At 52.8% G+C, this 14321-nt stretch overlaps 1 protein-coding gene across 5 annotated transcripts in view; it reads left to right on the forward strand.

Annotated features, from left to right (window-relative positions):
• Nucleotides 1-14321, forward strand: part of PPP6R2 (protein phosphatase 6 regulatory subunit 2) — a 130586-nt gene that overhangs the window by 57758 nt on the left and 58507 nt on the right. For all 5 annotated transcript variants that reach the window (XM_075429028.1, XM_075429030.1, XM_075429031.1 and 2 more), the window contains exons 3-5: nucleotides 6021-6266; nucleotides 10561-10747; nucleotides 11479-11616. In XM_075429028.1, coding sequence (XP_075285143.1) covers nucleotides 6040-6266; nucleotides 10561-10747; nucleotides 11479-11616 — 552 coding nt within the window. In that variant the 5' untranslated portion in view covers nucleotides 6021-6039. The remainder of the gene's footprint in view (nucleotides 1-6020; nucleotides 6267-10560; nucleotides 10748-11478; nucleotides 11617-14321) is intronic.

Raw genomic sequence — 14321 nt, forward strand, 5'->3', positions numbered from 1 at the left:
CGTTAGGAACGGCTGCGCTCTCCGCCATATTTTGTGCTGTTTTTTGGGGAGACTGGTTCCCGAAAGACTAGGATCAACCTCGACCAACTAACCAGGTGGTTTGGAGGGTTGTTGGGAAGCGGCAGTGGATGGGCCACAGGGGGGTCTGGGCGAGCTTTGGTTGTGTTTTGGACATCTTCCCCCTGCTTTCCTCCTTCCCAGGAACTCCAAGCTCGGGCCCGGCACGAGGAAAGCCTCTGGCCTGGATGTTTGTAGGCAGCTTTACAAGAAGCTTTTTTTTTCTTTTCACAAGGGTGTGCAGTGATAGGACAAGGGGGAACAGCTGTAAACTAAAAGAGGGCAGATTTAGATTAGGTATTAGGAAGAAATTCTTCCCCATGAGGGTGGTGAGGCACTGGACCAGGTTGCCCAGAGAAGCTGTGGATGCCCTCTGCCTGGAAGTGTTCAAGGTCAGGTTGGATGGAGCTCTGAGCACCCTGGTCTAGTGGAAGACGTCCCTTGCTCATGGCAGGGGTGTTGGAAGCAGATGATCTTTCAGGTCCCTTCCAACCCTGACCAGTCTATGATTCTGTGATTCTATGAAATTCTTCACCATGAGGGTGGTGAGGCCCTGGCCCAGGTTGCCCAGAGAAGCTGTGGCTGCCCCCTCCCTGGCAGGGTTCAAGGCCAGGTTGGATGGAGCTCTGAGCACCCTGGGCTGGTGGAAGATGTCCCTGCCCATGGCAGGGGGGTTGGAACCAGAGGATCTTTAAGGTCCCTTCCAACCCAAACCATTCTATGATTCTGTGAAATTCTTCACCATGAGGGTGGTGAGGCCCTGGCCCAGGTTGCCCAGAGAAGCTGTGGCTGCCCCCTCCCTGGCAGGGTTCAAGGCCAGGTTGGATGGAGCTCTGAGCACCCTGGGCTGGTGGAAGATGTCCCTGCCCATGGCAGGGGGGTTGGAACCAGAGGATCTTTAAGGTCCCTTCCAACCCAAACCATTCTATGATTCTGTGAAATTCTTCACCATGAGGGTGGTGAGGCCCTGGCCCAGGCTGCCCAGAGAAGCTGTGGCTGCCCCCTCCCTGGCAGGGTTCAAGGCCAGGTTGGATGGAGCTCTGAGCAACCTGGGCTGGTGGAAGACGTCCCTTCTCATGGCAGGGGGGTGGAACCAGATGATCTTCAAAGTCCCTTCCAGCCCAAACCATCCTGTGATTCTATAAGCGTGATGCTGTAGGCTTGACTGGAAGCGGTCGACGCCTGATGTTAAAGGAACTTTGTGAAGTGGTCTTCTCAATGTGGTGCTTGGCCGGGATCTCGGTGCTGTTTCTGCTGGGCCTGGGGCCGTGTACTTCCCCATAACGTGTGTGAGCTGCCTCCACATGCTGGAAGTCCAAAGCCAGCGAGTACGTGTGGTGTGCAGGAGGAGTCTGAGGGACAGCAGAGCTGCGAGGAGGCCGTGCTGCGGGTCCCTTGGTAGTTCGTAGCTTGAATGTTCCCATCATCATCAAGTCCTGCAACACCAATCCGATTAAGTAGGGCTTCATCTTATCAGCAAGGCTGTGTCATGAAGGAGAAACTTGCAATGATTTTCTTGACTTTTTCTAAATCTCTGAGATAAAGCCATTCAAAGGAAGAATTATGTTGACATGGAAAAAAGCTCTCTGAAATAGAAGAGTTATCGGTGACAAATTTTGAAGCACAGAGTGGAACTCCCCAGAGTTTGTTATCAAATATCCTGGGTAACAGAGCTCTTCCAGGGAAAAACCAGCCTTAGTTTCATAACGTAATCCTCTTTCTTTTGGAGATCCTTAAACACATGCACGCACACAGAATCCCCAAATCCCAGCGTGGCAGGGTTGGCAGGGACCCCTGGGGATCCCCCAGTCCCACCCCCTGCCCAAGCAGGGTCACCCAGAGCAGGGGGCACAGCACCGCGTCCAGGTGGGGCTGGAATATCTCCAGAGAAGGAGACTCCCCAGCCCCTCTGGGCAGCCTGGGCCAGGGCTCCGTCACCCTCAGAGGGAAGAAGTTCTTCCTCAGGTTCAGCTGGAGCTTCCTCTGCTCCAGTTTGTGCCCGTTGCCCCTTGTCCTGTCGCTGGGCACCACTGGAAAGAGTCTGGCCCCGTCCTCCTGACCCCCACCCTGCAGATATTTAGAGGCATTTCCAAGGTCCCCTCTCAGCCTTCTCTTCTCCAGGCTCAACAAGCCCAGCTCCCTCAGCCTCTCCTCGCAGGGGAGATGCTCCAGGCCCCTCCTCATCCTTGCAGCCCTGCGCTGGACTCTCTCCAGTAGCTCCTCATCTTTCTTGAACTGGGGAGCCCAGCACTGGACCCAGCACTGCAGATGGGGCCTCCCCAGGGCAGAGCAGAGGGGCAGGAGAACCTCCCTCGCCCTGCTGCCCACACTCCTCCTCATGCACCCCAGGATCCCATCGGCCTTCTTGGCACCCAGGGCACGCTGCTGGCTCCTGGTCACCCTGTCGTCCCCCAGCACTCCCAGTCCCTCTCCGCAGAGCTGCTCTCCAGCAGCTCAGCCCCAGCCTGTACCGGTTCATGCCCAAGTGAAGAATCCTTGGACTGAGGTAGGGCAGAAAGTGCAAGTCAATAACTTAAATGATAAAAATAAATTAAAAATTAGTGTTTCTTTTGATGTGTTTCGTTTAGTAGTTCCTGTCAGCCCTTTGGCTGGAGGTTCAGTGTGAATGTTACACTGCAAGGGACCTAGCTATTTAAACATGTGATGAAAAATTTTGGGTCTTTACATCGTGTTTAAAATTGCCCTGCTGTGGTAACTGGAAAGCAGTGCCCCCCTTCTGCAGCAAACCTCCCGGGAGGAAAAAGGTGTTGCTTTGTTTATTTTTTTTAAATGGATAATTTCAGAAATCTGGCTTCGATGTAGTTATGCAAGCAGCGGAGCTGGCAGAAGATCACGCGTGGTAACGTTTTTGGATGCTGGAGAAAGCCAAATGAATGGTTGGAGCAAGTGTTCCTGCTGCTGCGGAAATAGTCCCGTGGGTTAGGGTAAAAAAAGCGTCGTGATCCTCTTGCATGAAATCACACGCCTGTGCAGAAATAACCGGGGCGTGCAGCACAGTGGCGTCTCTCATCCAGGTTTCTTCATTGTGTAAAATCATAGAATCACAGAATCACAGAATGGTCGGGGTGGAAGGGACCTCTGTGGGTCACCCAGCCCAACCCCCTGCCCAAGCAGGGTCACCCAGAGCAGGGGGCACAGCACCGCGTCCAGCCGGGGCTGGAATATCTCCAGAGAAGGAGACTCCACAGCCCCTCTGGGCAGCCTGGGCCAGGGCTCCGTCACCCTCAGAGGGAAGAAGTTCTTCCTCGGGTTCAGCTGGAGCTTCCTCTGCTCCAGTTTGTGCCCGTTGCCCCTTGTCCTGGCGCTGGGCACCACTGGAAAGAGTCTGGCCCCGTCCTCCTGACCCCCCCCTGCAGATATTTAGAGGCATTTCTAAGGTCCCCTCGCAGCCTTCTCTTCTCCAGGCTCAACAAGCCCAGCTCCTCAGCCTCTCCTCGTAGGAGAGATGCTCCAGTCCCCTCCTCATCCTCGCAGCCCTGCGCTGGACTCTCTCCAGCAGCTCCTCATCTTTCTGGAACTGGGGAGCCCAGCACTGGACACAGTGCTCCAAGTACTCAAAATGTGCTTTAGCTTAATGATGTTATTACAGAGAACGTTTGTCTTGTGGGAGCTGTGCCTATCACCCCTGTCAGCGGGGAGCACCGGCTGCTCTCCTGGTCAGCGTCGTGGGTTGGTGATTTCCTGGCACCATCTTTGGCCCCGTAGCCTGGCGCCCGATGCCGTCTCTCCGGGGTCTCTCGGTGCACGCAGACCCGGAGCCGACCGGCCCTTCTGCCCTCAGAACCCGACGTCTTCCTCTCCTTGGGCTTCTGTACGCGTGGCAGGGCCGTGGGGTTGGAGCTGGGGTGCGGTGGCACCTGGGGAAGGATTCAGCCTGAAGCGCTGAGCGGGAGCCGGGAACGCGAGGCTGCACGCGGGTTCTCGGGTGGTTCCGCGGCTCAGCCGCTCGCAGGAGTGCGGCCGTCTAGGGACGAGGAGTCGGGGTTGTCCTGTACTCTGAAGATACTCAGAGTGTTGCTGGGGGAGAATGAAGATGAATCCTCATTTGCTTCCTGTAGGGAACAGTAGAAGATACAACGATAAAAAGTGAGATGAAAACCAGTCATTTAAATTGTGGCAAACTAAGCTCTTGCTTCGGCAGCTGGCACTCTAAATAAAATGAATCCAGTTATAAATGCTTACAAATATCTGCAGGGTGGGGGTCAGGAGGACGGGGCCAAGCTCTTTCCAATGGTGCCCAGCGCCAGGACAAGGGGCAACGGGCACAAACTGGAGCAGAGGAAGCTCCAGCTGAAGCCGAGGAAGAACTTCTTCCCTCTGAGGGTGACGGAGCCCTGGCCCAGGCTGCCCAGAGGGGCTGTGGAGTCTCCTTCTCTGGAGATATTCCAGCCCCGCCTGGACAAGGTCCTGTGCAGCCTGCTCTGGGTGACCCTGCTTGGGCAGGGGGTGGGACTGGGTGACCCACAGAGGGCCCTGCCAACCCCTACTATTCTGTGATTCTGTGAATCTTGTGTCTGTGTGGAGATCATGGGGAGATTTGTTTCGATAGCCAGAGCAGGGCTGTGAAAGGTGGTGGCTCGCTGAGGGCTTGGGGTGAATTCGCCAGATCCTGACGTGAGGTGTAAAGGACAGAAGGAGAAGAGAAAAGATGAAGCAGGAGGAAGACCACTGGAAGAGTTTCTTCAGCATCAGTCTGAACATTGTCTTGTTTTGATATAATTAACAACTGTTCTGAAGGTTGAAGTGTGTTGGGGGAGCAAACTGGAAAACCAGAATTAATAGAGCTTACATAGAGCAAAGTCAGGAAAACAGAGAGGAAGGAAAGCGTTAGGGGCAGGAGTGGGATGAGGATGAGTAATACAAAGTGCGGTGCTCTATAATTAGCAAAAATCGTTTGAAGGGGAATATTGTTACTGGTATAGATGGCAGTAGTGAAACCTCGTCTGAAATGCAGCCGGTGCCTCTGGTTGCATGCTGAGTCTCTGAAGAGGACTGGAGAACCTGAATGTGTAGGAAAAGGGGCCATTCCTTCACTTTTTGTTTCTAAGTTTGATTTATAATATCCTCTTGCTATTTCTGTTACTGATAAACACCTGTAACTCCCAGTCCCAGGCCGTAGTAAAATGTGTGGACCCTAGCTAAGAGGTGAGTGTGCAGAGATTGTGAAGTATCATCTGGTGTAGAATGGTCAAGAACAGAATTTAGGCATTATTTTACGGACCAAATTTCAGCTGCCCGGCAGTGCTCCCTTTAGGCAGCACCAACCACTGGTCTCTAAGCTGTGTGTTTTGCCCTGGTGAGGTTAGAGTTCAGGATTGTGGAACATCCTACGGACGGTGCAGTGCTGGGCTCCCCAGTTCCAGAAAGATGAGGAGCTGCTGGAGAGAGTCCAGTGGAGGGCTACGAGGATGAGGAGGGGACTGGAGCATCTCTCCTGTGAGGAGAGGCTGCAGGAGCTGGGCTTGTTCAGCCTGGAGAAGAGAAGGCTGCGAGGGGACCTTCGAAATGCCTCTAAATATCTGCAGGGTGGGGGTCAGGAGGACGTGGCCAGACTCTTTCCAGTGGTGCCCAGCGACAGGACAAGGGGCAACGGGCACAAACTGGAGCAGAAGAAGCTCCAGCTGAACCTGAGGAAGAACTTCTTCCCTCTGAGGGTGACGGAGCCCTGGCCCAGGCTGCCCAGAGGGGCTGTGGAGTCTCCTTCTCTGGAGATATTCCAGCCCCGGCTGGACGCGGTGCTGTGCCCCCTGCTCTGGGTGACCCTGCTTGGGCAGGCGGTTGGGCTGGGGGATCCCCAGGGGTCCCTTCCAACCCCTGCCATTCTGTGATTCTGTGATTTTTACAAGCTGGCTGGCAGCTCTGTGAAGGCATTCTGCTCAGAAGTATAAGGGAGGACTAAATAGCAAAGGTGGGAGATTAACTCGTGTTCTTCTGCGTTACAGCTAGGTGTGTCCCATCACCATGTTCTGGAAGTTTGATCTGAACACAACATCGCATGTGGACAAGCTGCTGGATAAGGAAGATGTGACACTGCACGAGCTGATGGATGAAGATGACGTCTTACAGGAGTGCAAGGCGCAGAACCGCAAGCTGCTGGACTTCCTCTGCCAGCAGCACTGCATGGAGGAGCTGGTCAACCTCATCACCCATGAACCCCCCGTGGACATGGACGAGAAGGTCCGCTTCAAGTAGGTATTGCTGTGGTGTCCTCTACGAAGCCGGCGCAGGGAGAGGTCTCGGTGGTGGCAACGCTCTGCTGCCGGCTGGGGAGAAAGGCTTGGAGGAATGGGAAATGCTGCACGCCGTCTTGGTATTCGTAGTGACTTTTCAGAAGCTTGGCTTTTTATTTTTAATGGTTTAACGTGGAGTTTGTCTGAAAAAAAACCCAGACCTCTTGCCGTTTGTTCCAAAATTTGCAAGTGAAATGTTCCATAGCTCAAAACTTCCTTTAGTGCATTTTTATCAGAATTGCAAGTGAAGAGCACTCTGCTCTCAGTTACAAATTTCTGAACTGGATTGGGTTTCAGTAGTCAAACCCTCAAGAGAAAGTGAGCTGTATGGTGAATAAAAGGTGTCATAATTCCAGCGTGCTGCGAAGGCGAAACCGGGTGGTCTCGGTGAGCAGATAGCTGGGGAGAGGGCCCACCTCTGTAAAGAGCCTCTGGCTTGCGGTGGGGAACTTTGTAGATACGTTCGGTTCTCATCACAAGTGGTGTCTATACATTTTTATCTAAATATGTACTTGAAAATATTTACATTTTGGATTTGGGAAGTTTGTTTTTCTGTGTGAAGTTAGTCTGGAAAGTTGGGCAGAGAGGAACCTGATGAGGTTCAACAAGGGCAAGGGCAGGGTCCTGCACCTGGGGAGGAACAACCCCAGGCACCAGGACAGGCTGGGGCTGAGCTGCTGGAGAGCAGCTCTGCGGAGAGGGACTGGGAGTGCTGGGGGACCACAGGGTGACCAGGAGCCAGCAGCGTGCCCTGGGTGCCAAGAAGGCCAATGGGATCCTGGGGCGCATGAGGAGGAGTGTGGGCAGCAGGGCGAGGGAGGTTCTCCTGCCCCTCTGCTCTGCCCTGGGGAGGCCCCATCTGCAGTGCTGGGTCCAGTGCTGGGCTCCCCAGTTCAAGAGAGATGAGGAGCTACTGGAGAGAGTCCAGCGCAGGGCTACGAGGATGAGGAGGGGACTGGAGCATCTCTCCTGCGAGGAGAGGCTGAGGGAGCTGGGCTTGTTGAGCCTGGAGAAGAGAAGGCTGCGAGGGGACCTTAGAAATGCCTCTAAATATCTGCAGGGTGGGGGTCAGGAGGCCGGGGCCAGACTCTTTGCAGTGGTGCCCAGCGCCAGGACAAGGGGCAATGGGCACAAACTGGAGTAGAGGAAGCTCCAGCTGAAGCCGAGGAAGAACTTCTTCCCTGTGAGGGTGACGGAGCCCTGGCCCAGGCTGCCCAGAGGGGCTGTGGAGTCTCCTTCTCTGGAGATATTCCAGCCCCGGCTGGACGCGGTGCTGTGCCCCCTGCTCTGGCAGGGGGTGGCACTGGGTGACCCACAGAGGGCCCTGCCAACCCCGAACATTCTGTGATTCTGTGATTACAAAGATCTTTACAAAATCCTAATGTAGAGAACTGGCTTGGTTAAAACCAAAGAACCCGTTACGGGTAAGAGTGTATCCTCACAAAAGGAAAGTGGTGTCCAGATATGGAGAACAGATACTGCGGTGAGTTCATCTGTGGGACTGGACGGAGGGATTTGGAGAAGGGGTTTGCTAAAGGCAAAACCACTGATACTCTAAACCCAGCAAAATGAGGAAGGCTCTGAGGAGGTGGAGGGCGGGTAGGTGATCCAAGCCTGCAAAGCAAGGTAGGACCATAGCAGAAAATCTGATTAAACTGTCTGCTGGTGCAGAGACTTCTCGGGAGAGTCCCGGCTGGTGTCTGTCTTTACAGGGGAACAGTCTGAGGACCTGTCTCCGATGGGAGCAGCTGTGGAACAAAAGCAGTGGAATAATGGTTAGGACTGGATGGTATTCACCTGAACGATTGAAAGGAATTAAAATACGAAATTACTCCCCTGGTCAACCTTAAAACCAGGGGAAGTGGCAAGCAGGACACCAGTTCTTAGAAAGGGTCGGTGAGCCAGTAAATGTGGCTTCTGCGTTGTGCACGGTGACAAATTTAGGGTGCGGCATCCTGATTGAGAGGCACCTCCGTAACTGGAGACGCTCAGCCATCCGCAGTCCTGCTTTCGTGGAGAACGGCGGGCTCCAGGTCGGGAGCTGAGTCTGCTGGAGTCGGTGAAACGCAGGATGGTGGTGGTGTGCTTGATGTGACAGAAGTGCAGTCCATAAATCCGGAAATCATGCCTGACCAATCTGATAGCTTTCTACGATGACATGACTGGCTGGGTAGACGAAGGGAGAGCCGTGGATGTTGTCTACCTTGACTTCAGCAAGGCTTTCGACACAGTCTCCCATGATATCCTCCTAGGGAAGCTGAGGAAGTGTGGGCTGGATGAGTGGTCGGTGAAGTGGATAGAGAACTGGCTGAATGGCAGAACTCAGAGGGTTGGCATCAGCGGCGCTGAGTCTGGTTGGAGGCTGGTGACAAGTGGTGTCCCCAGGGGTCAGTACTGGGCCCAGTCTTGTTTAACTTCTTCATCAACGACCTGGATGAAGAGTTAGAATGTACCCTCAGCAAGTTTGCTGACGACACCAAACTGGGAGGTGTGGTAGATACACCAGGAGGCTGTGCTGCCATTCAGCGTGACCTGGACAGGCTGGAGAGTTGGGCAGAGAGGAACCTGATGAGGTTCAACAAAGGCAAATGCAGGGTCCTGCCCCTGGGGAGGAACAACCTCATGCACCAGTACAGGCTGGGGCTGAGCTGCTGGAGAGCAGCTCTGCGGAGAGGGACCTGGGTGTCCTGGTGGACGACAGGTTAACCATGAGCCAGCAGCGTGCCCTGGCTGCCAAGAAAGCCAATGGGATCCTGGGGTGCATCAAGAAGAGTGTGGCCAGCAGGACAAGGGAGGTTCTCCTTCCCCTCTGCTCTGCCCTGGTGAGGCCCCATCTGGAGTACTGTGTCCAGTGCTGGGCTCCCCAGTTCAAGAAAGATGAAGAGCTACTGGAGAGAGTCCAGCGGAGGGCTGCGAGGATGAGGAGGGGACTGGAGCATCTCTCCTGCGAGGAGAGGTTGAGGGAGCTGGGCTCCCTCAGAGGGAAGAAGTTCCTCCTCATGTTCAGACGGAACTTCCTGTGCCTCAGCCATGAGCTGCTGGCTCATGGTCACCCTGTCATCCACCAGGACACCCAGGTCCCTCTCCGCAGAGCTGCTCTCCAGCAGGTCCACCCCAAGCTATCGATCACCCTGTTGATCGATGGCCAGTAGCTAGGGTGTGATATCAGGCACTAATCAGGCCGTGAAGCGCTGAAATGAGGTTTTAAACCAATTAAAAATAGCTAGACGAGCTTCAGCGTTGCGGCGTGCGTGCAGGGCAGCCTCCCGTGCCCTGCGCAGTCCCTTGGCCGCGTGGTGCTGGGGAGACCGAAGCGGCGCGGCGCTGGCGCCCAGCGTGGAACCTCGGCCTGAAGAAACCTGGTCGCTGAGCCAAACGGACAGTCCCCAAAAGCGGGCTTTTGTGTCGACTTTGGGTTTGTGTTTTGTTGTATTGTTTGATGTTTGAGACTTCAGTTATAAGCATAACTCTAGACAGGTTATTACCTTTTCTGATCATAAATGTGACCTATTTCTAAAAGCATCACCTGGAAGAGCAAGAAACAAGGTCAGGAGAAAAAGAGAATTTCATTAGCTGTCAAATACAATTTCTTATTCTGATTTAAGTGAGCAAAATTATCTAAACCAGGCACAGTAACATTTTCTGAAAAACAAGTTAATTTTACAGAAGACTGTAGAAATTACTGAAAAATAGAAACTCAGAACTTTGGCTACGAATTGCTTGCTTGCACATAGCGTGTGGTCACTGGCGAGGAGTTCTGTGTTAGAGCTAATGTTCTGGCTCTAGTCCTCTTGATTTTGGAAAAAAACGTTTGTGTTGAATTCAGCTGCAGTCGTGGAAAGAAGAATTTACAGAAACGTTACAGACCCCTGCTAAAATATGCATGCTTCAAGTCAACCCTCAATTTTGGGGTTAATTTTAGTTGTGCAAATGAATTCGTGTTAAAAGATTTTAAGAGATTTTAAGTGTGTTGAGACTGATCAAGCATCATTTTTAAAAATCAGAGCTAACTGCAATTTGTAGGCAGCTGAGATGCCTAATTCAGTGGTTAAAGAAACCACGTGATGTGCTGCAGGAAACAGTGCTTCCGTAAAACGTGCCATGAATGTAGGTGACCCTTGGTCTCGCGTGGTGGGTTTTTTTCCCCTGTCTCCAGGAAGGAGGATCCCCCTCCTCCGTAGAACTTGAATAAGGGAAGATTTTCTTGCGAGTTTTCATTTCACCTTTAGTTGCTCTGGGTCTGTCCTTCCAGATATCCAAACACAGCCTGTGAACTGCTGACCTCGGACGTGCCGCAGATCAACGACAAGCTGGGAGGGGATGAAACTCTGCTGAACATCCTCTATGACTTCTTGGATCACGAGCCTCCGCTGAACCCTTTGCTTGCCAGTTTCTTCAGTAAGACTATTGGGAATCTCATTGCAAGAAAAACGGAACAGGTAGTGATTGGATTTGTCCCGATACGTAAGCACGAGTGAATTCACTGACGCTGTTTGTGTTGTGTGGCGGTGCCGTTGCTGTCCTCGTGGTCTCGTTGTATGCTTAGAGCTGAAAAATAGCTCGCTCTGCTCTTTGGGATTGAAATGTAGGCTCTGAAAAGTTCTTGGGACTTCCTCAGCTGAGGGAGGTGCTGGCTCCTTTAGCCACCTTTGCATGGTTTTGGTTTCAGATCTGCAGGAGCTGGGATATTCCAGTCCCACAGCTAAAGATCTGCTTTTCATGCTACGATGTATTGATGCATCCTTTGATCATTGCCCGGAATCTGCCGTTTGCAGAAATGATGGCTCGGCCTCCCGCCTGGCAACGAGGGGCTGGAGACGTGAGCTGGACGGTGCTTTGGGAGTACATGCGTGCCAGTTCAAAACTGAGGGTTTCACTGAGGGCTGTCAGAGCGGAATGGAAAGTTCTCCAGCTTGCCCAGCTCCTTGACGCTCTTCCTTCTGTGGCCTTGGGTTTCTCTGTGGCGTAGAGGAAAGACAAGATAGCTAAAAAGATTTGATGTAGTCTTGCCTTGGAACGAGAATGTAGTTGTCCCCTCTCGTTCTGCAGAGAGCGTCTCCACCTGGCAGCCATTTGGCATCGAGGTCGGTTGGGTGAGACGAGAAGGTGAAGTTGTGTGTGCCCTGTCTGTATGCTCTGCTGCCGCTAACGACGACACTTTTCTTTTTAGGTGATCGCATTCTTAAGGAAAAAAGACAAATTTATTAGCCTGGTGCTAAAGCATATAGATACATCAGCGATGATGGACCTCCTGCTTCGCCTGATCAGCTGTGTGGAGCCCGCAACGCTACGGCAGGAAGTGCTGAATGTGAGAGACGCCGCTGCTTTTCTGTGCAGGGCTGGGAACAGGGGGTTTGCTCTGTTTGTGTCTTAAGGAAAGAGAATTCTTTTTGTTGTTTATTGAGATTTTGGATCCACTCTTCTGAAAACTACTCTTCTTAGTGCTAGAGTCTGCAGGTCGGTGACTTTGGGTACTTCAGCCTGTTTGTGGCTCACGCGGCGGAGCCAGCCTGCTTCAGTCACTGGCCATAAAGGGCTTTCAACTCATTTTTCCGTATAGCAACCACTGTTTACTCTAGTTGTTTTTGCTGTAGAGCTTTGACAAAGGAAACCTGTCATCCTTCCCAGTGTTCAGAGCTTCAGACTGCTCATTTGGGACAGTAATTTGTTCAGTTCCTCGCTGTGTATGTGATTGTTGGAGATCATATCTCGTGCCTCCTCCTTCTGCTTCCTCTTTAACAGGCAGCCTTGCAGAATATCTCGGGGAGATGCTCAGTTTGCTTTACAGGCAGGACAAGTTCTTCTGCCTTCCTAGGCCGGTCTGGGTGAGGCTGTGTCAGCCCGCTTTAGCGGACACATGTGCAGAACTGGGGGATAAGAACCTGCTGTAGCTCCCTCGCAGTAAACCTCAAGAGCAGCCGTATGGAATCACACACAATCCCAGAATGGTTGGGGTTGGCAGGGACCCCTGGGGATCCCCCAGTCCCACCCCCTGCCGAAGCAGGGTCACCCAGAGCAGGCTGCACAGGACCTTGACCTTGGAAAGCTGTACTCGAGTCGTCAAAGCCCACACCAGGATTTATCAGTTTTGCAAGCTTTGTGGCCCGAGTCTTCCGTGTCCGGAGCGCTGAGCAGGGCAGCGCTCTTTGCAGGCGCTCGGGGTAGATACCACCATTGTTCGGTTCCTCGTTCCGCATCATGCAATGCACACGTTTTGACAGAGAAGGAAGAAAATAACAGGCACAAAGCGATCCTTACAGACTGGTACGGGCATTCACCCCTGAAAGGAAGCCGCATCCCAGGGCGCGATGGCCCGAGGGCAGCTGGAGGGGCGAGGGCAGGGATCGCTCCCCTCTGCTCAGCGCTGCTGGGACCCACAGAATCACAGAATCACAGAATCACAGAATAGTAGGGGTTGGAAGGGACCTCTGTGGGTCATCTAGTCCAACCCCCCTGCCGAAGCAGGGTCACCCAGAGCAGGCTGCACAGGATCTTGTCCAGGCGGGGCTGGAATATCTCCAGAGAAGGAGACTCCACAGCCTCCCTGGGCAGCCTGGGCCAGGGCTCCGTCACCCTCAGAGGGAAGAAGTTCTTCCTCATGTTCAGACGGAACTTCCTCTGCCTCAGTTTGTGCCCATTGCCCCTTGTCCTGTCACTGGGCACCACTGCAAAGAGCTTGGCCCCATCCTCCTGACCCCCACCCTTCAGATATTTGTAGGCATTTATAAGGTCCCCTCGCAGCCTTCTCTTCTCCAGGCTGAACAAGCCCAGTTCCCTCAACCTCTCCTCATAGGAGAGATGCTCCAGTCCCCTCACCATCCTTGTAGCCCTCCGCTGGACTCTCTCCAGTAGCTCTTCATCCTTCTTGAACTGGGGAGCCCAGAACTGGACACAGTACTCCAGATGAGGCCTCACCAGGGCAGTGTAGAGGGGAAGGAGAACCTCCCTCGTCCTGCTGGCCACACTCTTCTTGATGCACCCCAGGATCCCATTGGCAAAAAAAGTACCCGTCAAGGTACTGGGGCCAGGCTGGGGCTCACCGGTGCAGGGCGGACGTTGCATAGTGCAGCGAAATAGCATTACCAAGATAAATGCAATGATCTTTTCTTCTGGTGTTAAAATGACATTTGAGCTGAGTAGCGTTTCTCCTGGATGGATGGCCTCCATCCAGGAAATTTCCAAATATTAACTGTACGTAAACAGGCCGATCTAGCTCGGATGTGTTTTAACCCCATCCTGTCAGGGTATTCTGCCTGTTAAAGATTTCACACAGTCAGAATCATGGGGACAAGGCGAAGACTCCAGATGGCAGTGGAGGTGCTCCTGAAGGTTGGGGTTTTTTTTTCCAAATAGTCTTGATATCCACAAGCATTGAAAAATTTGATGGCTTCTAAGGACTTCTCAGAAAAACAGGAGGTGGTAGCAATATTGAAATTTGGAACTGAATGTTTAGAGAAGCCACTTATCAGCATTTTGGCAATAAATTCAGAAACTTTGGTCTCCAGGAAAGTTCAACAGCAATCTTGATTTTTGGTAGGTATTAGAAATAGAAGTTACACTTCGTGGACTGCTTTAGCTTTGCATCCCACCAGGAAGAAAATACTGCTCGTCAGCTGGTAGCTAGAGCGAACGCAAAGCCTTTGCTGTCACAAAGCAGTTTTCATGTTTCTTGGGACTGCTGGACACCTCGGAGAGGTGTTGGGATCTGTTGAGTTTTAGGAAGGGGAGAAGTATTATTATTATTAATTTTTCAGGAACTCATACAGGTGCCGTTGGCTCACGTTCCCATGTTCTCACTCCTGCTTAGCCACTCTGCTCCCACTCCTGACTGATGAAGTTCTGGAGAACGTGGTCCGTCACGCAGTGTGTTAGATGGTAACCATAAGGCCGTGCACCAGTTATCAAACAGCTCAGCGGAGTCCATCTCTCTTGTGATCTGAATCTGAGCTGCGCTTTTTCATTCGTGTGAAATTCAGCAAGGGCAAGGGCAGGGTCCTGCCCCTGGGGAGGAAC

Source organism: Opisthocomus hoazin, chromosome 8, assembly GCF_030867145.1.
Source record: "Opisthocomus hoazin isolate bOpiHoa1 chromosome 8, bOpiHoa1.hap1, whole genome shotgun sequence".
Classification (NCBI taxonomy): domain Eukaryota; kingdom Metazoa; phylum Chordata; class Aves; order Opisthocomiformes; family Opisthocomidae; genus Opisthocomus; species Opisthocomus hoazin.